The sequence below is a fragment of the Heterodontus francisci genome, chromosome 32, assembly GCF_036365525.1.
Source record: "Heterodontus francisci isolate sHetFra1 chromosome 32, sHetFra1.hap1, whole genome shotgun sequence".
In the NCBI taxonomy this organism is placed as follows: Eukaryota; Metazoa; Chordata; class Chondrichthyes; order Heterodontiformes; family Heterodontidae; genus Heterodontus; species Heterodontus francisci.
The window spans coordinates 13,503,870-13,523,927 of record NC_090402.1 but is presented as its reverse complement, the minus strand read 5'-3'; the positions used below and the strand labels follow the sequence as shown (position 1 = coordinate 13,523,927).

The 20,058-nt window shown below is 39.8% G+C and overlaps 1 protein-coding gene across 6 annotated transcripts in view; it reads right to left on the bottom strand.

The window, feature by feature from the left end:
- The window catches only part of fubp3 (far upstream element (FUSE) binding protein 3), a 134,545-nt gene that overhangs the window by 68,536 nt on the left and 45,951 nt on the right, over positions 1 to 20,058 (bottom strand). For 5 of the 6 annotated variants that reach the window (XM_068012272.1, XM_068012271.1, XM_068012273.1 and 2 more), the window contains exons 3-12: positions 19,713 to 19,746; positions 18,563 to 18,612; positions 16,712 to 16,783; positions 16,373 to 16,430; positions 14,702 to 14,867; positions 9,007 to 9,105; positions 6,408 to 6,506; positions 4,820 to 4,922; positions 2,255 to 2,355; positions 352 to 496 (exon numbers count right to left, since the gene is read on the bottom strand). In XM_068012272.1, coding sequence (XP_067868373.1) covers positions 352 to 496; positions 2,255 to 2,355; positions 4,820 to 4,922; positions 6,408 to 6,506; positions 9,007 to 9,105; positions 14,702 to 14,867; positions 16,373 to 16,430; positions 16,712 to 16,783; positions 18,563 to 18,612; positions 19,713 to 19,746 — 927 coding nt within the window. The remainder of the gene's footprint in view (positions 1 to 351; positions 497 to 2,254; positions 2,356 to 4,819; positions 4,923 to 6,407; positions 6,507 to 9,006; positions 9,106 to 14,701; positions 14,868 to 16,372; positions 16,431 to 16,711; positions 16,784 to 18,562; positions 18,613 to 19,712; positions 19,747 to 20,058) is intronic. The other variant, XM_068012274.1, reaches the window with a different exon arrangement.

Here is a 20,058-nt window from a genome sequence, read left to right as displayed (position 1 = left end):
CCAAATAGCACTGTGGATGTACCTACACCACTTGAACTGAAGCGGTTCAAGGTGGTGGTTCACCACATCTTCTTCAAGGCAATTAGGAACGGGCAGTAAATGTTGGTCTTGCCAGTGGCACTCACATCCCATGAACAAATAAAAAAAATGCCGAATTAATGAACAGACACCGTATTAATTAACTCTCCCTTACCAAAAATGCGTCCCCCCAGTAAAAGCCTCTGCTATGCCATTTCTAGTTTTCTTTCACTGTCATAATTTTCTATAGTTATACAGTCATTACCATAGTATTGCAAAGTTTTCAGTTAACTACTAAGTTTACCACAATTATTCGCTGTCAGATCATCATACCTCTTCCAATAACTAAGCCACATTTATCAGCGGGTATTGTATACGTTATCTCCTGCATGCCACCTGGGGGTCCCATATTCCAGTCACTGCGACCCCTACCCCGTCCTCTTCCAGGACCGCCAAAGCCAGATTGACCATCTCTCTCCTGAAAGAATGAATATGTATTAAACAATGCAGAGCAGATACAAATATAGCTTTGCTACTATTGACACTAAGATTTTAATTAATAGCGTCCAAGTGCATTGAGCAGAGGCAGATAAATTGATTCTTTTTAATGCCAGGGTGGACGAATGGTTTTATGATCCAGGAACTGACGGGCATTGAACTGAACTGTCACTAAAGTCCACCCAGTTGCAGCACTGTTCTACTTCAAACAGAAGCAATCATTGAGCTGTGTAAATACACTCCATCTAATGGAATGAAACTAGTATTGCAACATATCAATTTACTTCATGGGTTCAATAAATTAGTCCTGGTATTTCAGTAGGTCCTATTCCGCCATCAAAAGCTATGCAATAGTTTAATATAGTTATTTAAACTGAAACAGGCAAATATAAATGGGGCAGAATAAAATTTTTTTGCTTTAAACACCAACATTGCACCCACAGTCAGGATATTTAAAGAACTAGTCAGCGCTCCCATGGCATTTCAGATGTGGAGTGTAGACCAAATATCAGGATGAATCAGGGTTACGGGGAGGGAATAAACCCTGCCGACATAACTCAGGCCACATTTCAAAGTTATCCATTCTGTCCCTAATTTTATATAATGCTTTGATTTTAGTTTAATTACAAAACTTAAACCAATTTTTGAAGAATTGGTTGAGCATAGGGATTTCTCTTAAATCGACACTAAAAGATCAATAACAAACTAAGCCTCATGTTTACTGCAGGTTTCCTTTAAAATCAAGTAGATATGAAATTAGCAGCAGCAAAGAAATATAATATTAAGCATTGAAGCCTATTGAATTAGTTTGCCAACACTTAAGCGTCTTGGCTTATATACGAAGGATAGCCCCTTGGGTGAGGTGCCCATGGAATCCTATCCCAGAGTGCGCCAGTACCTTCAGAAGGGAAGAAATCTAGGTGAGGAAGGAATGGAGAAAAAAAACGATTGAGGTAAAATTAAATAACGCGACTAATGAACAAGAATAAAGCAATCAATAGATTTGCTAAACTATAATTATGGGTAGTGTTTCCACTTTGGATGTAATCGCAAAAGTGCATACAAAATGTGTTTGAAATTGTGCTAGTTCATGCTACTGCTAAATTAATTTGCATAGTCACAAACATAAAAGCTTCCATGAACCAGTGCAACTGAGCAGTGTAATGGAATGGAATTGTTTTTCTCCCCATTAAAAAGTATCCCTTGATGTACTTGAGTGTGGTAACCTGGTGCTGTCTTAATACTGTTGAAAATGGTCTTAGCACCAAAAATAAGGATTTTTAATTAGGATGTCCATTCCTCCAGCTTTAAGTAACCCGACTTAAAATCAATGAAAATGACAAAAAAACTATTGAACCATTTAATAATGTTATTGGTGTATACAAATCAATTTCTGAGTACATAAAATATTTTTTGATATGAAAATGTGCCTACAAGTGCCTGTGCACCCAAGAAAATGAGTGCAATTTGAAGAGCCTTCCCAAACCAGCACAATTTCAACCTGGAGGGTCATGGCAAGTTTTGTGGCTGGGGCCTCACTCAGGTGAATTGAACCAGTGTAACAGATTGCGGGAAACAGGAGTGTCACTGATTATGTACATAACTGGAAGTTAAAATTCCCAAATCTTTTAAGCTGGTTTGTTCAATTATGCCCGGACTATGTCGAAATAACAGCAGAAATAAGTGGAAACGCCACACCTATTTTTTGTTTGCTTAATAAAAGCATTTACTTCCTCACCTGTGCGGTGTGAATGAGTTCACTAATCATATGAGAAGCATGTTGACACCTATCTGGAGGTCCCATCACCTGAGCAATTCTGTCTGGCATTATACCATCATCTGGAAGCAGAAACAGGTCAGTGAGAGATGCACACTTCCTTTTGACAGCTCAAAAAGTCTCTTAAAGACTGGGGGAGGACAGAGAAATGCTGAATGAAATCCCATTAATGATGGTCATGACTTTTTTTTCCAGTCTGACAGCTTTAACTCTTTCTGAACCGATGTCAAATATTTTAATTGATAAGTAGCATGTCATACAGCACAGGAAGGGTTAAACAGAATCAGGACCATATGACTGCTACCTCTAAATAATCATAACTCTCAATGGTCCCAAGACTCCCTCATTGGCACTATGAATAAAGGCATCATTAAGTGTTGCACTCATCACACAGAAATTATCTGTACTGAATTAGCGATCTCTGCTGGAGCAGCGGGTGCAATCCTACAACTGGCCTCAGTAACCTTAGACGGGAGTGTTAAAGGAAGTAAATGAATTCAGGCAGCATTGCTACTCAGCTGATGGCACATGGGGAAGACAGGATCACATATAGTAGAGACACCCGCCAGAGTTAAATAGTTTGTCAACAGTTAGTCCATAAAGGATGGCCACCTGAATGACATACTGAAAGCTCCTAGTGCACATAGAGCCTCACGCCAGGAGGAGTTGATACCTTTGGAACAGAGGACTGGAAAAACAGAAAAGGAAACAGTGACCCCAAAAATCACCAAATTATAACAGATCGACTTGTTTCCCAGTGTAGTGAATGAAACAGCCTATTTTTGCAGCATAGGACATCCTGAATATCACACAACCAAACTCATTGAAGATACAACTTGGCCAGAGGGGAGGAAAAAAAAAATCACTATCACACTTTTAATAAAGTCTTTTAATATCTTTTCCCCAGCAAATACGTATACAAACCATCAGTTAACTGGAAATGAAAAGCTGGCAGCAATTACATTAATAAATGGTCTCATTAACGAACCAACCAATCTTCAAACAACCTTCTAAAATGAGTATGCTTTCACAGCATGACGGTCCTCCCATTTAACTTTTATCTTTAGTTATTCTTTTTAATTTTTTGTGTTTATTTAATTTTAGTTTGTTCTGTTTGTTTCTACTGTGCCTACCCACTGTTTTTTTCATGTTTGTGCTTGTGGCTGTTCAGTTTTCAGTCCATTAACACCCTATCTGTACTAATGCTTTGTCTTTCAGCAAACCATTAACATATTGTTTGCCTTTGCTCCATGACCTTCCGGTCAGCTATTCTGTGACCTTGTCCTATCAATACCTTCTCTTTTGTTATCTCTTGTCCCACCTCCGCTTTACTTGCTTAAAATCTTTTACATTTCCTATATCTGCCAGTTCTGAAGAAGGGTTACTGACCCGAAATGTTAACTCTGCTTCTCTCTCCACAGATGCTGCCAGACCGACATCAGTTTTTCCAGCACTTTCTGTTTTTACTTCTAAAATGAGTAGTTGTACTGCAATGCTTTTCATTCTAATGAAGCTCCTTCAACACCAACTTAATCAATTATCAGTCTTCTGAAACATCATTGCTGACCTAAGCAGTGATTTGAATGTTTGCTGTGTTAGGTGTCCGTCAACGACATGGATTGAGAGGTACATCACAGGCATGGGTTGAAAAACAAACAAAAATGTGAAAACTGGAAATGACTATTCACTTGTTATTAAAAGGTCATTGGAAGTTTTATTTTGCAGCTGCTCAAGTCAGATAGGATTATTTTGGAAGGCCCTCACAAACTGAATTTTAAGGATATCTTTTTAATCCTGCTCTCTAGTCCTCGAGGCAACATAGCCTGAGGATTTGTTTTAAACCCAACTCATGTTTCCACTAAACTCTGAAATGGACTTTGCTGAGCTACTTTGTCTGACCTGATTCAATTAGCTCAATGTGATTTTGCAATTCTCCAGTCTGCATCTGGAAATCCTTCAATTAAGAATGATACAACACAGAAAGAGGCCAATCGGCTCATCATGACTGCTCTTTGAAAGTGCTATTCAATTTCAGTTGTTGGCAGGATTTTAGTGAAGCAAAATTATGGAAATGTTAATTTTTCAGACAACTGCATGATTGCCATTTTCAGTAAGTTATAGTATCTGTTTGAACGGTGAAGAATATTCAGCAGTAAAGCACGTGGGTTTTATCTGAACATTTTTAACTAATTACCAGTAGGATGAAGTATTGGTAATCAGTTGTGGTAGAATGATCAGTCAAATATTATTTTGGAGTGACCACTTTATTTATGCGCTTGCTGATTAATTACATTTGCCTCCAAATTGTACAAGTTCAAAGAATATGGAGAGGGGTGCAGGAATGTTTAGGGTTGATGTGAGCTTGGCAGCAAAAGAAAATTAGGGGAAGTGGCTTTTTCTTTAAACAGGTGACCATTCAAAGTTGCAAGTAATTTAACAACCTACAATAAGTGCTGTACTAAAATCCAAACTGAATGGACCCCTTTGCAAAGTGCCCCGTTCGCACACTAAGCAATGCCTCCTTACCTGGTTTAAACTGAATCCTGACACCAGCATCATTCTGAATCTTTTTTATCATTTCACCATTTCTTCCTATTACAATACCAACAGCAAACCTAGGTACAGCAACCTGGGGGGAAATAAAGAGGAAGTTTAAATTTCACACATATTCTTGTAAGTTGGCCTTTACAAATGTTTAGCACAGTACATCAACTCCAACCTACTTATATTAGTGGAATAAAAACAGTTCTAGTTCCGAAGAAGGGTCACTGACCCGAAACGTTAACTCTGCTTCTCTTTCCACAGATGCTGCCAGACCTGCTGAGTGGTTCCAGCATTTCTTGTTTTTATTTCAGATTTTCAGCATCTGCAGTATTTTGCTTTTATATTAGTGGAATGACTGTCTTGGAAAGCAAAGGCTTTTAGCCCCATCAAACCAGTTGCTTCTTGACAGGTGAACTCATCGACCTGCATCTCTAAAGAACTTCACGAATAATTAACCCTGACAACTATTCAAATATGCCAGATCTGCAGAACAAGAATCCAACATTTACAGTTTGTAGGATTTTATCTATCACCATCAGAAACATTCTCAACTTCCATTCTGAAGGAATGGACTCCTTGCTGGGTTATAGTTCCATGAACTTAAGTCTTATCAGGTAATTTTCCCCCCACATGATTATTCATTACAGTAATGACTGTTGCCAGATTGTTCAACCCTGAAGTATACCAAACAAGGCTGATTCTGTCCTCACCCAATATCCACTTTAAGCATTGGGCACTGGATAGTGATCAGGAGCAGGAAACCTGCCAATTTTCCACTCCTTATCCCAAGGTGCTATTAATGCTTCCGAAGAAGGGTCACTGATCCGAAACGTTGGCTCTGTTTCTCTTTCCACAGATGCTGCCTGACCTGAGTGGTTGCAGCAGTTCTTGTTTTTGTTTCAGATTTCCAGCATCCGCAGTATTTTGCTTTTATTATATTATTGCTATTGATGCTTCTACTGGCAACAGATTAGCTCAAGAGACCAGAAATTCCACCTTGGACCTTCCTGGTTTCAATAGTTTAGTTACGCACAGAATACTCCCAGAAGCCATTGGGGAATTAAGTTGACAGGGCTGATATTGAAGATTTTGTATGATATTTTGAAACAAAAATATCACTAACAGTTAAACCTTTGTTCACAGGATCTGGATTGACTGAGGTATGAGAGAGAACTAGATGTTTTCAAGTGCATTCAAATCCATATTGATGGGGATAATCCAAAGTTTGCAACCTAAATGTATTTCAACAGTGTACCATGGTTATACTGAACAAGTATCTGTGAAGTGAATCTCTGTCACTCCTGACAACATAGGTAATGCAACCAGAATGCCTAGAGCGTGTGGAGTATAATCTGGCTGTTTGGACCTTGAAATAAATTTACTGGCATGAAAGATCCAATTCATGCCAACAGGTAAAACAACTCTTTCATAACTAATGATGCAATACAAGTACAGGGTGTTCCATGGTGTATGATGCAATGCAGCTGCAACGGAATGAAAGTCCACCCAAAATCATTCAAAATGTTATAAGTGTACTATAACTTTAACACATAATTAATCCAGTACTTACATCTACGCTATTTCCTCCCATTCTGGAACCATATTCATTCCGCCTGAAATCACCTTGATCTTTATCTCTGATTATTTCCAAGACCATCTCTTTAGCTTGCTGGAAGTGTGAAGGAAAGGCAGAGGGGGAAAACAAACAAAGTTATTGGAGATGATCAATAATTTGCATGAGCACCATGCATGAGAGAAAAAATCATTGCAAGTAAACCTTAATTGCAGCTTTCAAGACTGTACCATGATTGGCTGCAAACATGAAATGCTTTACATTTTCCATGTTAAATAAAGACAGAATTACAAAGCCATGAAGAGTGCATGAGCGCTTTCACCCGCATTTTCAGTGCTGGCAAGTCACTGAAATCAGCTCAGCAAAGTACAGTACTGCTTTGCCCCTCTGCAAAACATAACAAGTTCTTGATCTTAGCTACCAGAGCAGGACACAGTATTAGAGAAAATATTTCATAACACTAGAGTACAGGAATCTAAAGAGAGAAATGCTCCAAAATAGAACAATTTCAAATTGAGCAGAGGAATAGGCAAAGGATCCAGTCACAATACTGGGTGTATATTACAGAATACTGACTAGCGGAAAGATGATGTCAAACTAGTTACAGACTGTCAACTTGAAAATGCCTCATTTATCCCTACTCTCTGCTTCCTGTCCATTAACCAATCTTCCACCCATGCTAACGTATTACCCACAACTCATGAGCCCTGATCTTGCATATTAATCTTTTGTGTGGCACCTTATCGAATGTCTTGGAAATCCAAGCACACATCTACTGGCTCCCTTTTATCTACCCTACATACTCAAAATATCTCCAATAAATATGATTGCCCTTTTATAAAACCATGTTGACTGTCTGATCACTGTATGATCAGAGAAATGGGAATTAATACTTTTTGGAAGAAACATAACACTACTGAAATGGTTAAGATGTTAAATGGAGTAGAGGGACCTTTGTGCACCCATACACAGGTCACTAACAGCGTCAGCACAAGTAGATAAGGCCAGAAAAAAAAAGGTAAACAAAGTTCCTGTCTGTGTTAATCTACAGGCTTTGAATACAAATGCGAGGAACCAAATGAACTTGTACAAGACTTTAACGAAGCTGTAACTGCAGTATCGCATGCAGTTCTCGACACCCCATTGAAGATGAAGGATTGTAGCTTTGAAGAGAGACTAGAAATTAGGCTTTTTGGACTTGGGCTGACCAGATTTCAAGGTATTCAAGATAAAATACTCAGATTGGATAGGCTGGGGTTCCTTGGAACAGAGAAGGCTGAAGGGAGATCTAATTGAAATGTACACAATTTTGAGGGGCCTGGATAGAGTGGAGGTGAAGGGCTTATTCACTTTAGCAGAGAGGCCAGTAACTAGGGGGCATAGATTTAAAGTGATTGGTAGAAAAATTAGAGGGGAGAATAGAAAAACATTTTCACCCAGAGGGTGGTATAGTCTGGAACTCAATGCCTGAAAGGGTAGTTGAGGCAGAAACCCTCAACTCATTCAAAAGGAGTCTGGATATGCACCTCAAGTGCCGTAATCTGCGGGGCTATGGACAAAATGCTGGAAGGTGTGATTAGAATGGGAGGATCATTTTTTGGTCGGCGCAAACATGATGGGCCAAATGGCCTCCTTCTGTGCCTTAAACTTTCTATGATAGATTGTTTCCATGGGTTGGGCAGACCACTAAGAGGGTGGAATTTAAGATAACTAATAATTAAAGGGTAGGTGAGAAACAATTGCTTCAGATGATAGCTAGAATGTAAAATTGTTTGCCACAAACCATTGTTTAAAAGAATTGATGGATTCTGCTTGAAGGGGAATTTAGACAATTGCCTAAACAAAATTAAAAGATAAATGGAAGCAAGGAGAGTGTGATTAGATAAGTGGTTCATGTACAGAAAAAAATACCAGCAGAGCTGATAGACCAAATAGGTTGTTTCTCTGCCCTGACATTGAGATTCTCTGTACATGGTAGCCCTACCAGGCAGTTTAATTGAGGGGCATCGGCAGCCTATCTCCTGTATTCATCAGAGGGCTTATGTGTCTGCATGCATGGATACCCATAGAATCTGGCACCTACGTACACAGGCATGTAGGGGTGGGGAAATACAGAGGGCCTAAAATACACAGAAAATGTGGGAAGTTCTGTGCAAAATAATTTCCAGTCGTTTCCATAGATATAATTAAATAAAAATTTCAAAGAACTTCATATTTACACTGACACATCAAACTATCTTTTCAACGACTGAATGCCCCATGTCTAGCATTCTGTACCTATTTCATATTTTCAGTCTCTGCAATTTTGTTCAACATGGCACGACATTGTAAAAAATTTGCACCTATTCTCCCAGAACCGAAGACTCAGAATATACCGTTCCCCAATTTACCAAGCGTAAAGCACAGTCAACATGGTGAGTTAAAATGGCAGTATTGTCATGAAAACAAAGTCAGTGTGCACCCTGAACTTTAGTGTTGTTAGGTAAACACAATTTTAATGCACGGCAGACCGAGGTACACTGGGATAAATTACAAGGAAACCATGTGCTAATCAGCACTCTCATTATTTCAGCTAAAGATACTGAGGTCAATTCACCTGTACTTTGTAAGGATCTCCTGTAATCCTCAGTGGTTTGTCTGCACCTGTGGGAAGTGGTCCATCCTGAATCATTATCATTTTTACACCAGTCCTCTCCTGAAAAAGGAAGGAAGGAAGGATCATGCCCCCACATGTAGACACAAACACTCCAATAATTAATCAGTTAAAATGAAGGTTATCACATTCATTGGCCCAGTCACCTGGTTAACTTTAGTCAGGGATATTTCTTTAAGTTTATGGTTTTGGGTTTTTTGATGCTCAAGAATGCAAAGCAACCTCCTTTAAGGGATGAAGTTGCTCAGGATTAGACAGGTAGGTGGATTTAACACTTTTATTTGCCATAAAAAGAAATGTAATTTAAAAAGTGACAAATGAATAGATAACTTCTCACAGTAGAGGACTATTGAGAAGCAAAGATGTAGGTTGCTTTTTGAAGCTTCATGATCTGTGCCTAAGTAGCCACAGTAAAATTCAGTTCAATGTACCAAATTATGCAGTATAGTTGTTTGCATCCAGAGAAAGGATTGCGAACGTTCACAGTGTTCTTTCAATCTCAGCAAGAAAAAACTCATGGATCACATTTTTTGCATACAAAGTACTTCTGCCTCTTTTCCATTCCCTCTGCCTAAAAAGTGCATTGTCAAAAAAAAAAACACAATTATGGAACATTAACAACCTCCCCTCAAGAGTACTTTTTGCATTCTTGCAAGAATGACCAACGAGTTTATGGAGAGCCTCAAACAAATGGGACAAAGTTTAGTTGAAGGAATACTCACACTTAAGCGAAGACTGGCTCATCCTATGGTATTCAGCTGACAAATGTATTCTCAGATTTGTGTTTAAATAAAAAGTTATGAGGTGCCTGGCATCTCAATCTGGATTGCTATCTTTGTATTTCCATTTCTGGGCTGTGAAAATATGACATCACTTGGGCTGCCAGTGGTCCTCCCCTATTCCCTAGTTGCTCATTGAGAACGCTGACCAGTGGGTCTTGCAAGCCAAGACACAAATGATGCCGCATCATGCATCTACACTTGGAAAGTGAAGTCCATTTGGAAGGATTCCCATCTCACAAGTAATTTCTGAAACAGATGGCCAAGGACACACTCATATCAACCAAAAGGTGAAGGGCAAGGCCCAGTTTTAGCCTATCCTGGAATTTCCCTTAAATGCCACAAGCCTCATTTGTACCTATCTAAAGAATCCTCATTGTACAGGAAATACTATAGCACTGTTTATTCCCCCAAGGGAAACACATTTATGTTTATAACTACTGCAAAGGTTGATAAAGACTGCATAGCACTAATTAGATTGGAAGTCTGTAACCTAGCATATAGTCAGAAAAACTAAGCCCCAACTAGTCATCATCGAGTAATCCTGCTGCAGCATCTTCAGGTATTCGCAGCTATGCAGAGTGAGCTGCACGAGAGGCAATTTAATATAGCTCATTCAAACCTTTTTTTGACATGACCATGGTCAGCTCTGGCTCAGTGGGTAGCACTCTCGCCTCAGAGTCAGAAGGTTCTGGGTTCAAGCCTCACTCCAGGACTTGAGCACAAAAATCTAGGCTGACACTCCAGTGCAGTACTGTGGGAGTGCTGTACTGTCACAGGTGTTGTCTTTTGGATGAGCCGTTAAACCCCATTGTTCTCTCAGGTGGACATAAAAGATCCCATTGAACTATTTCAAAGAAGAACAGGGGAGTTCTTCCTGGTGTCCTGGCCAATATTTATCCCTCTATCAACATCATTAAAACAGATTATCTGGTTATCACACGTGATAATATATTTCTCAGTGGGGGCTTGCTGTGTGCAAATTAGATGCCACGTTTCCTACATTACACTTCAAAAGGTACTTCAGTGACTTTAAAGCACTTTGGGATGTCCGGTGGTCATGAAAGGCACAACAGAAATGCAAGTTTTTCTTTTTTCACTATAGGTGCTCATTTCGGAATAAGCACCTATGTTTTCTCTTTCCTCTCTACCTCAAAACCAAATGATTAAAGATAGTTAAACTCTATTACAAATTAAAGTTACATTTTGCTGAATGTTATTCAAACTCTACAGATCAATTACGGCTGATTTAGATGGAATGATGCTTTCACAGGACATCATATGACAAGTGTTAGCCAATCACCTGCTTTATTAGCCAGGACTGAGTTCTCCACTATTGTTTGAGGATGTGCAGCAACTTCAAAGCTGTAAGAAGGCAATGGACCAAATAGCAGAAAACATGATGCAGCAAAGATGTCCAAACAATGATCCGTGAGCCACTTGCAGCCTTAGAGCTCCAGCTATTCAGCCCACTGATCTCAGGCAACTTGGTTCTATTTATGAATGTATTGCACACTCGTTGGTTTGTGCCTTTACAAATTTTGTGGGCCTGGAAGTTTGCAAGGAGCTGCTCTTAATGCTGTTACCCCCATTAGTGGATGAATCCTAAATGAAAACACTAAGGTCTGTTAATTATCGGAAACTTGAGATATGTGTAAATGAATAGAAGAAACTTGAAACAAGTTTGCATCTATACAATTTTTCATGTCATCAGAATGCCAAGTGCTTCACAGACACTGCATTACTTTTGAATCTGTTCTTTAGGCAAACACAGCAGCCAATTTGTGGACAGTAAAGTCCCACAAGCAGCTGGATAAATGTCCGGTTTATCCGTTATGGATGAGGGATAAACGTTGGCCAAGACACCAGGAGAACTCTTTTGCTCTTTGAATAGTACCACTTCAACACAGGCTTGATTGAACATCTCAAGCAAAAGACAGCACCTCCAACAATGCAGCACTCTCCCAGAACTGCACTGAAGTATCAATCTATGTGCTCAAGTCCAGCCGGGAAGCTTGAACTCAAAACATTCTAAATGAAGAGGTTGCATTACATAGTACTCTCAGAAAAGAAATAGGTCATTCGGCCCAATAGGTTTATGTTGTGCTTATGCTCCACGTGCCTCCTGCAATCCTTCCTGATCTAACCCTATCACCATATCCTTCTGTTTCTTTTTCCCCTCGTGTTTAACTAAACGCAGTTATGCAAGCCGCCTTAACTACTCCTTGTGGTAGTAGAATCATAGAATCAGAAAGTTTACGGCACAGAAAGAGGCCACTTGGCCCATGGTGTCTGCACCGGCCAAAAAACGAGCCAGTCTAATCCCACCTTCCAGCATATGGTCCGTGGCCCTGTAGGTTACGGCGTTTGAGGTGCATATCCAGCCACCTTTTAAATGAGTTGAGGGTTCAGCCTCTATTACCCTTTCAGGCAGTGAGTTCCAGTCCCCCATCACCCTCTGGGTGAAAATTTTTTCCTATTCTCCCCTCGAATCTTTCTACCAATCACTTTAAATCTATGCCCCCTAGTCACTGGCCTCTCTGTTAAGGTAAATAGGACCTTCACATTCACTCCATCCAGGCCCCTCACAATTTTGTACATTTCAATCTGTTCCAATGAGAACAACCCCAGCCTATCCAATTTTTCCTCATAGCTGCATTTTTCCAGTCCTCATCAACTTTCAAGGATGCTAATCCCATTAATACTTCCTCTCTCCCTATGTTTATCACATCCAATAAAGAACAAAGAACAAAGAACAAAGATAATTACAGCACAGGAACAGGCCCTTCGGCCCTCCAAGCCTGCGCCGATCCAGATCCTCTCTCTAAACATGTCGCCTATTTTCTAAGCTTCTGTATCTCTTTTCTTCCTGCCCATTCATGTATCTGTGGCATTCACACTCCACTTCCTTAACTACAATACCTGCATCGTTCCCCTCTTTTGTAAAGACAGACGCAAAGTATTCATTAAGAACACCAACATCTTTCGCCCCTACACATAGGTTACCTTTTTGGTCTTTTATGGGCCCTACTCTTTCCGTAGTTATCCTCTTACTCAATGTATTGATAAAACATCTTTGGATTCACCTCGATTTTGCTTGCCAATATTCTTTTATGCCCTCTCTTAGCTATCTTAATTTTCTTTTTGATTTCACCCCTCCATTTTCTATACTCCTCTCGGCTTTCTCTAGTATTGAGTTCTCGGTGTCGGACATAAACTTTCCTTTTCTGCCTTATCTGACCCTGTAAGCTCCTTGACATCCATGGGGCTCTAGATTTGGCCATCCAACCTTTTTTCTTTTTGGGAACATGTTTACTCCGAAACCCTTGAATCTCCCCTTTGAATGCCTCCCATTGCTCTGACACCGATTTACCTTTCACTAAATCGGCCTTACCCCAATTGAGAACTCTAACTCCTTTTCGATCCATGTCCTCTGCCATAATTATGTTAAAATTGACTGAATTATGATCACTACCACCAAAATGCTCTCCTGCTGGTAGTAAGTTCCACATTCTCATCACTTTCTGGGTAAAGAAGTTTCTCCTGAATTCCTTATTGGTCTCATTAATGACTGCCTCATATTTATGGTCCCTTGTTCTGGTTTTCCCCACAAATGGAAACATCTCTACCTGTACCCTATCAAACCTTTCATAATCTTAAAGGCCTCGATCAGGTCAATCCTCAGTCTTCTCTTTTCCAAAGGAAGGAGCCCCAGTCAGTTCAATTTTTTCTGATCGTTACAACCTCCCAGAGTTTGGGTGGTACCCTAGCAAATCTATTTTTCTACACTCTCCAGTACCTCTATATCTTTTCTATAATATGGAGACTAGACCTGTTCAGAGTACCCCAAAGTGTGGTCTAAACGAGGTTCCATAAAACACTGATTTAACATTTGAAGGTGGTCTGTGAAGCTCTATGGCTGTGCCTAAGCAGCCCACAGGAGTGTGGACCCATATTCAAAGTAAAAATACTGGAGAGCTGTATGTAGAATTTCAAGGAAGTGTGATGGTTGATGCATGAACTTCCCATACTTTGTAGACTTGAAATATGAAAAACCAGGTGGTAAATGATGTTTAGTTTAGTTTAGAGATACAGCACTGAAACAGGCCCTTTGGCCCACCGAGTCTGTGCCGACCATCAACCACCCATTTATACTAATCCTACACTAATCCCATATTCCTACCACATCCCCACCTGTCCCTATATTTCCCTACCACCTACCTATACTAGGGACAATTTACAATGGCCAACTTACCTACCAACCTGCAAGTCTTTTGGCTTGTGGGAGGAAACCGGAGCACCCGGAGAAAACCCACGCAGACACAGGGAGAACTTGCAAACTCCACACAGGCAGTACCCAGAATTGAACCCAGGTCGCGGGAGCTGTGAGGCTGCGGTGCTAACCACTGTGCCACCCTAACCAATCATAGGATGTGTCTTAACCAATCATAGGCTGAGTCTGAAGAATACCTGAACACATTAGGGTATAATACTGAAAGTTACAGGTTTGTCACTGGTGGAAGCAATTTGTGATCATGAATTTACAGCATTGAAAATTAAAAACTTATTAGCTTAATTCAGTTTTCCACTAACAAATCAGTAGCAAAACGCTTAAGTAAATTTGGTCACAACACTGTGCAATGAACTCTGCTTGTACTGTGCTGATGAATTCAGAACAGCAGGCTAAATTGTTGGAATGTATCAGTCTGTCCTGAATTTTCAGACACAACACAGGAGGTCAGACCAATAAATTGTTGGGCCCGATTAATTCTCAGATTTTGGAATCACGTAATATGTTTGTAGTAATTGAAGATATGTGATAAAAGTCACTCCACCATATCGTCACAGGCTTCTCTTACCTGCAGTTGTTTAATGGTTTCCCCTCCTTTGCCAATGACCAGGCCCACTTTGCTGGCTGGGATTTGGATTTCCTGTATAGCGCTGTTGGAGCTATCAATGTCATTGTGAAAGCCAGGTCCGTTCCGACACCGATCCACAATCTGTCCTAGGAGTCTTTTCGCTTCTCTGATTAATAAACCAGCGCATCATAGTGATCAGCCAAATCAGTCTTAAAAGTACAGAACTATACAATTCAAACATAGTTCGCATGACTGAAGTAATTAAATTGCATTCAACAAAATACTCCACAGGAATTTCATAGTATCAGACTGATGTACTTTTGCTACAATCGTTTGGTCAAAATATTAAAGGGTTTATTAATTACTTTGCTGCCAGAGAAATTCAGTCCATTTCAGGCAGAGTGTTCCATGAGCCCAATTTCCCCAGGATAGGGTTTCAACATAGCAGCACTCAAACGTGCTGTAGCACAGGACATGTAAATTTGCAGGTCAAATCCCACAATTCTACCTTTCCTATCAGGTGGAGACATCAAGCAGAGGTTGGGTGCTGCCTTATACTTCGAAAAGGGGAGAGAAGGAACAAGAGGAGAATCACAATTCTCGTGCATCTCTTCACAGTGACTCAAATGTGTCATTGGCAGAAGACAGGAAGTTTGAAGTGGGGAATGTTGCTCAGAAACATTAAGAAAAGATTACAAGCCACAGGCAAATGTGCTGCTGCTTTTACCACCTTTTGTTCTAGAAATGACACATCATGGTCATATCAGTGTGGTAAAAGGCATTTCAAAACAAGAGTCAAAAGACAAAAAAAAGTCCTTAAACAAACCCTGCAGGGATTACTGTAAAATCTACACAAAGTCTTATTTCCCTTCAGTAAAAACCATGCAAATCATACCAGTGTATAAGTCATCCTATATTTAAGCTATTATCCTAGTAGAGGTCCTCAGAGGCAGACCATAATCTGTCAGGTTTTGGAAACACACTGTAGACCACGGAAGACTTGGCAGTACAGCTGTCAGGCAACTTTTGTCCCTACTATTGATATTTGGTTAATCATCACTCAATCGAAGCTAACTATGCACATTCATGCGAGTGTGTAGATGTAACAGTCATCTATCTTATCTTGCCCGTTCCAACCCTCTGGGGTCAACTAAAGCAGCACCTAAATCGATCTTACACAAGTTTAGCAATTCCTCTAGTTTAAAGTGAAATTCAAGTTTCTCTTTTTGACACTGGACATAAACAAATGCATAGGATGAAAAGAATGCAGCTGCTGAAATAATATTCCAACTGCTTTTGATAGCTGAACATGCAGAGTTGGTCCTGGACCTCAGCAAGATCAATACTATTGGATCTTGGATGAATATAATTTGGTGGACCCCTTGTCCTTAATAGGTAACGGTAACATTCAGCACTTAGCCACATAGACTACTAGCTTTCAAGTACAAGGGTGTCAAGTCAGAGCAGCAGTAGCTGTGCTATGATTAACCTCAGCACCCCTGGGCTTTGATGGCAGAGGGGAGGATGGTCGGCAAGGCAAGAATATTTATGGGAGGGAAACGGGATACAAAAATACAACAGCGTGCATGAAAGTGCAAATTATACATTAGATTTTACAGTAGCTTAATTTGACAAACGTACTCAGGAGAACAGAAGACAGACAACACTTACTCTATGCTCTCTGGGGAGCCTGTCAATGTGCAGGACCTTTCTGGGAGACCTCCACTATCTTGGGGGGTGCAAAAAGGAAAGTTAGCTCAACAGGAAATGAGAATTCCTGGTATCATAGCATTACTACTGAAGCATTTAAGACAATATTTGTCATCCCAGAACAGTATCAATATTGCACATCAACCTATATTGGCTAGATAATAATGGTAGCAGGAGTACATCACAATATCGAAGACAAACAAATGCATTTTAAAAGAGACTTGTAAGGTGCATGAATGTATTTTTTTTAAACCAGAAACTAAAGATGATCCAGCCTAATCTAAACAGCCAAGTGCTTACCAGGTGCAATCTGAATCTTGCAGCCAGATTCCATCTGTATCCGAGATATCTGTTCTCCTCCCCTGCCAATTACTGAAGAGAGCAATAGTAATAATCTGGGTCAATAGGAGGGCAGGAATATCAAAACCAGCTTAAAGAGAAAGCAACCCTGTTCTGGTTTATATAGACTGGATTTGAATATGGTCTGTCTAAAGATAACCAGGGTTCAACTTTCATGGCGCATCTAATGCAAAATATATAGAACATTGGAATGGTCATCTGCAAGGAACTATAAAAAGTTACCTCTGTTACATGCAAGTAATATTTAAACATGCAACTCAGCAGCAATAAGCTGAGACTCAAAGTGGTGGATGCTAACTGGCATCCCAGAAATGACCAACATTCAAACTACACCTTTGTGTAGCTCAGAGTTTCACCAATTCTTGGCTGGAGCATAAGAACATTCCACCAATAGAAGAAGAGAATGATGCAGCAGATCCTACCCCACAAGTGAACACCTCCCACTAAGAGATGATGTGGAAGCATTAATCTACACATGGAAGCTCATAGCTTACATGGCTATGGGAGGAAACTTGGTGACAAAAGTAGGGCAACAAAAATAAGCCAACACCTAGACAGTCTTTGGGAACACTGGGGAATTTCAAAACTTTGCCTGACATTCAACCCCCATATCCTCTAAAGTAAATCCTCTGTAGCAGTAACTGAGTTAAGTAAAACATTGCAATCAGATACATGCTATGGGTTCCATTCAATTCTGAGCTGCAGTTCATGCAGGCAAAATGGGCATATTGTCAAATCAAACCACTTATTGTAAGTTACTTAAAGTGATGACCCTGTAAGATTTATACAATTTTTTTAAAAATCCATTTAAAAGCTTCTCTCCCTGACAGGAAACTTAAGTAGGCAATCCATTGCCAGGCTTCTCCAACTATTGCCCTATAACTAACCACCAGGTGTATAAGTGAAACCAAAGGTGACACTCACTCCTATTAAGGTGAGCATCTCTATTTGGTTCAACATCCCCCTACACAGATCAACCACCAACTATTCAAATTTTGCTGCACCGAACTCACATCTTATCAAATTACCATTTTGTTCTTTTAAAAATGAAGCATATAGCCACTGACTGAAGTCTTATGTTTTTTGTCCCCATTTGTGGTATAGCTAATGGAACACATGCATCTCACACCAGTCATGTGCTGAGCAGTTGAAAAAATTCAGCAGGGCATAAGGCAAGATACAAGGAACAAAAAAAAGCCTAGACTTTTTTCCTCTCCTGCATAAGTCAGAGAATCACTAGACTGACATCTGTCATCCTCTATAAAATGTACCAGCAACCACGTGGTATACAATACCAATCCAAATTCGGTAACTCTCCAGTGAAAGGCTACTTTCTGTAGTCTTCTCTCTGCCACCCCACTCCCTAAACAGAAACCAGCTGAGGTCAGGAACCTGCCATGCAGGCAAAACTAGAGCATGAAATCATGTTTTATTACTCTGCAGCAGCTTTATGCATCATGTAATGATCAGGCTATCATTGGGCTTCAAAACAATTATTATTTCAACCAACTGTGGTACCTAATTTTCCAAGTCATTTTGCACTGGTTGAAATAAAACATTTTGATTCCAATTTTTATTTTTTTTTTAAAACATGGTTACAACATTCAACTCTACAACAAACACTGAGATCCAGCAAAGATTCTAAATGCCAAAAATGGGAAAATATCAATCTAGCCGAGTGAGATCAGCATAATTAACAAACATTTTGTACAAATATTTAAATGCAATTTACTGCATTTTTAAAATAACCTGCAACTTAAACTGTGTATATCCTCAAAGTTTCATACTTACTAAATCCAACCATTTTATCAGGCACTTTGTACTCTTCAGACATTATAGTCCTGAAAGAATAATTTGAAAAGGTGCAGTTTACAAAAAACAGATTGAAATATCCTGGTTTACATGCACCTTGTACACCATTAATCCCCAAGATAACTGGATTATATTCCTCTTCACAATTATGCCAAAATTACATGCTGGGAAGCTGTTTCCAGGCTTTACTCACAGTAAACGGGTCACTGAGTTCAAGGTAAGGAACTGGCTACTTTCAAGCTGGCCATTTTTTCCCTTTTAAAACTCTCAAAACTGTGATTCTTTCAGCCAACAGCACAGTTGGCTTTGGCAGCTCTGGATATTAGTGGTTTTGGGATGTGAGGGATGGAAAACGAACGAAATCAGATGGTTTCTCCCTCCTTTGAGCAACCATCTGGCCTTCATTCTGCACTATGATAGTAAGTTCTTACAGCTGAACTAAGAGAAAAGCATTGCAGGAGCAGATCCAATTTTTAATCCTTCTCCGCTGCACCATGTCGGAATCCAACAGCTTCTGCAACATACAGCTAAGCCTTTTTCGAAAACTCGCTAGAAAATATTTTTGGTGCGTTTTTTTTGGGAGGATGGTGAGAGAGAGAAAGTGGGGCACCCACGCATGGTACAAATATGTCAGTACAAACCACTCACTCCAAAAATGTGGGCAAACACCTTACAACTGTAGAAACATTACATCTCAAGAATAATCACAACTGCTAAATTTCCACAATCTCACCGCAGTTACAATGCACTTTCTGGAACTACTGATGCTGGCAGCCACACCCATACATGTAATGTAACTAATAGAAACTGCGCTGCAAAGCACATAAGCCAATACAAAAGTCTGCAGTGGGGCTGTAGACATAGCTGTAGTACAAGCGTAAGCCAATTTTGTTTGCAGATTGCATGCCTATGTTAATGATGCATACATCACTATATTGGGTGATCCTACGTTTACACACTTTCTAATGGAACCATGTGTGACAGGGATCACATACAACAAAAAAATTTGAAAAATATTTTTTCTTTTAGCATCTGGCACCAATTGCTCTGGAGAAGCTTAAATTTGGATAGAACACTCGCATACATAATACAGATAGACAGACAATAATTACAACAATCTGTTACTTACCTTTGATGCACCATTCCCCCAAGCTGGTTCACTACTGAGAAAAGGGAAAGGAGAATTAAAATCTGAAAGCACAAATACTCCTCATGCAGATTTATCCTGCAGACTCATTCTGCTGTTAACACACAGGAGTACACTGAAGCAGATTCCAGAACGGACCTTACTGAATGAGGGCATCGATTAAAATACCTGTCTCAGTATCATAACTGGTACAGGAAGTTACAACCTGCATAGAGTGCAACAGCAGTTGCATTGGTAGCTTGACCAAAGGCACAGTGTAGATTGAAACATAACATTACAGAGATATTGACATTAAATGAATAAGCAAAATCGTGGCAAATGGATTTTG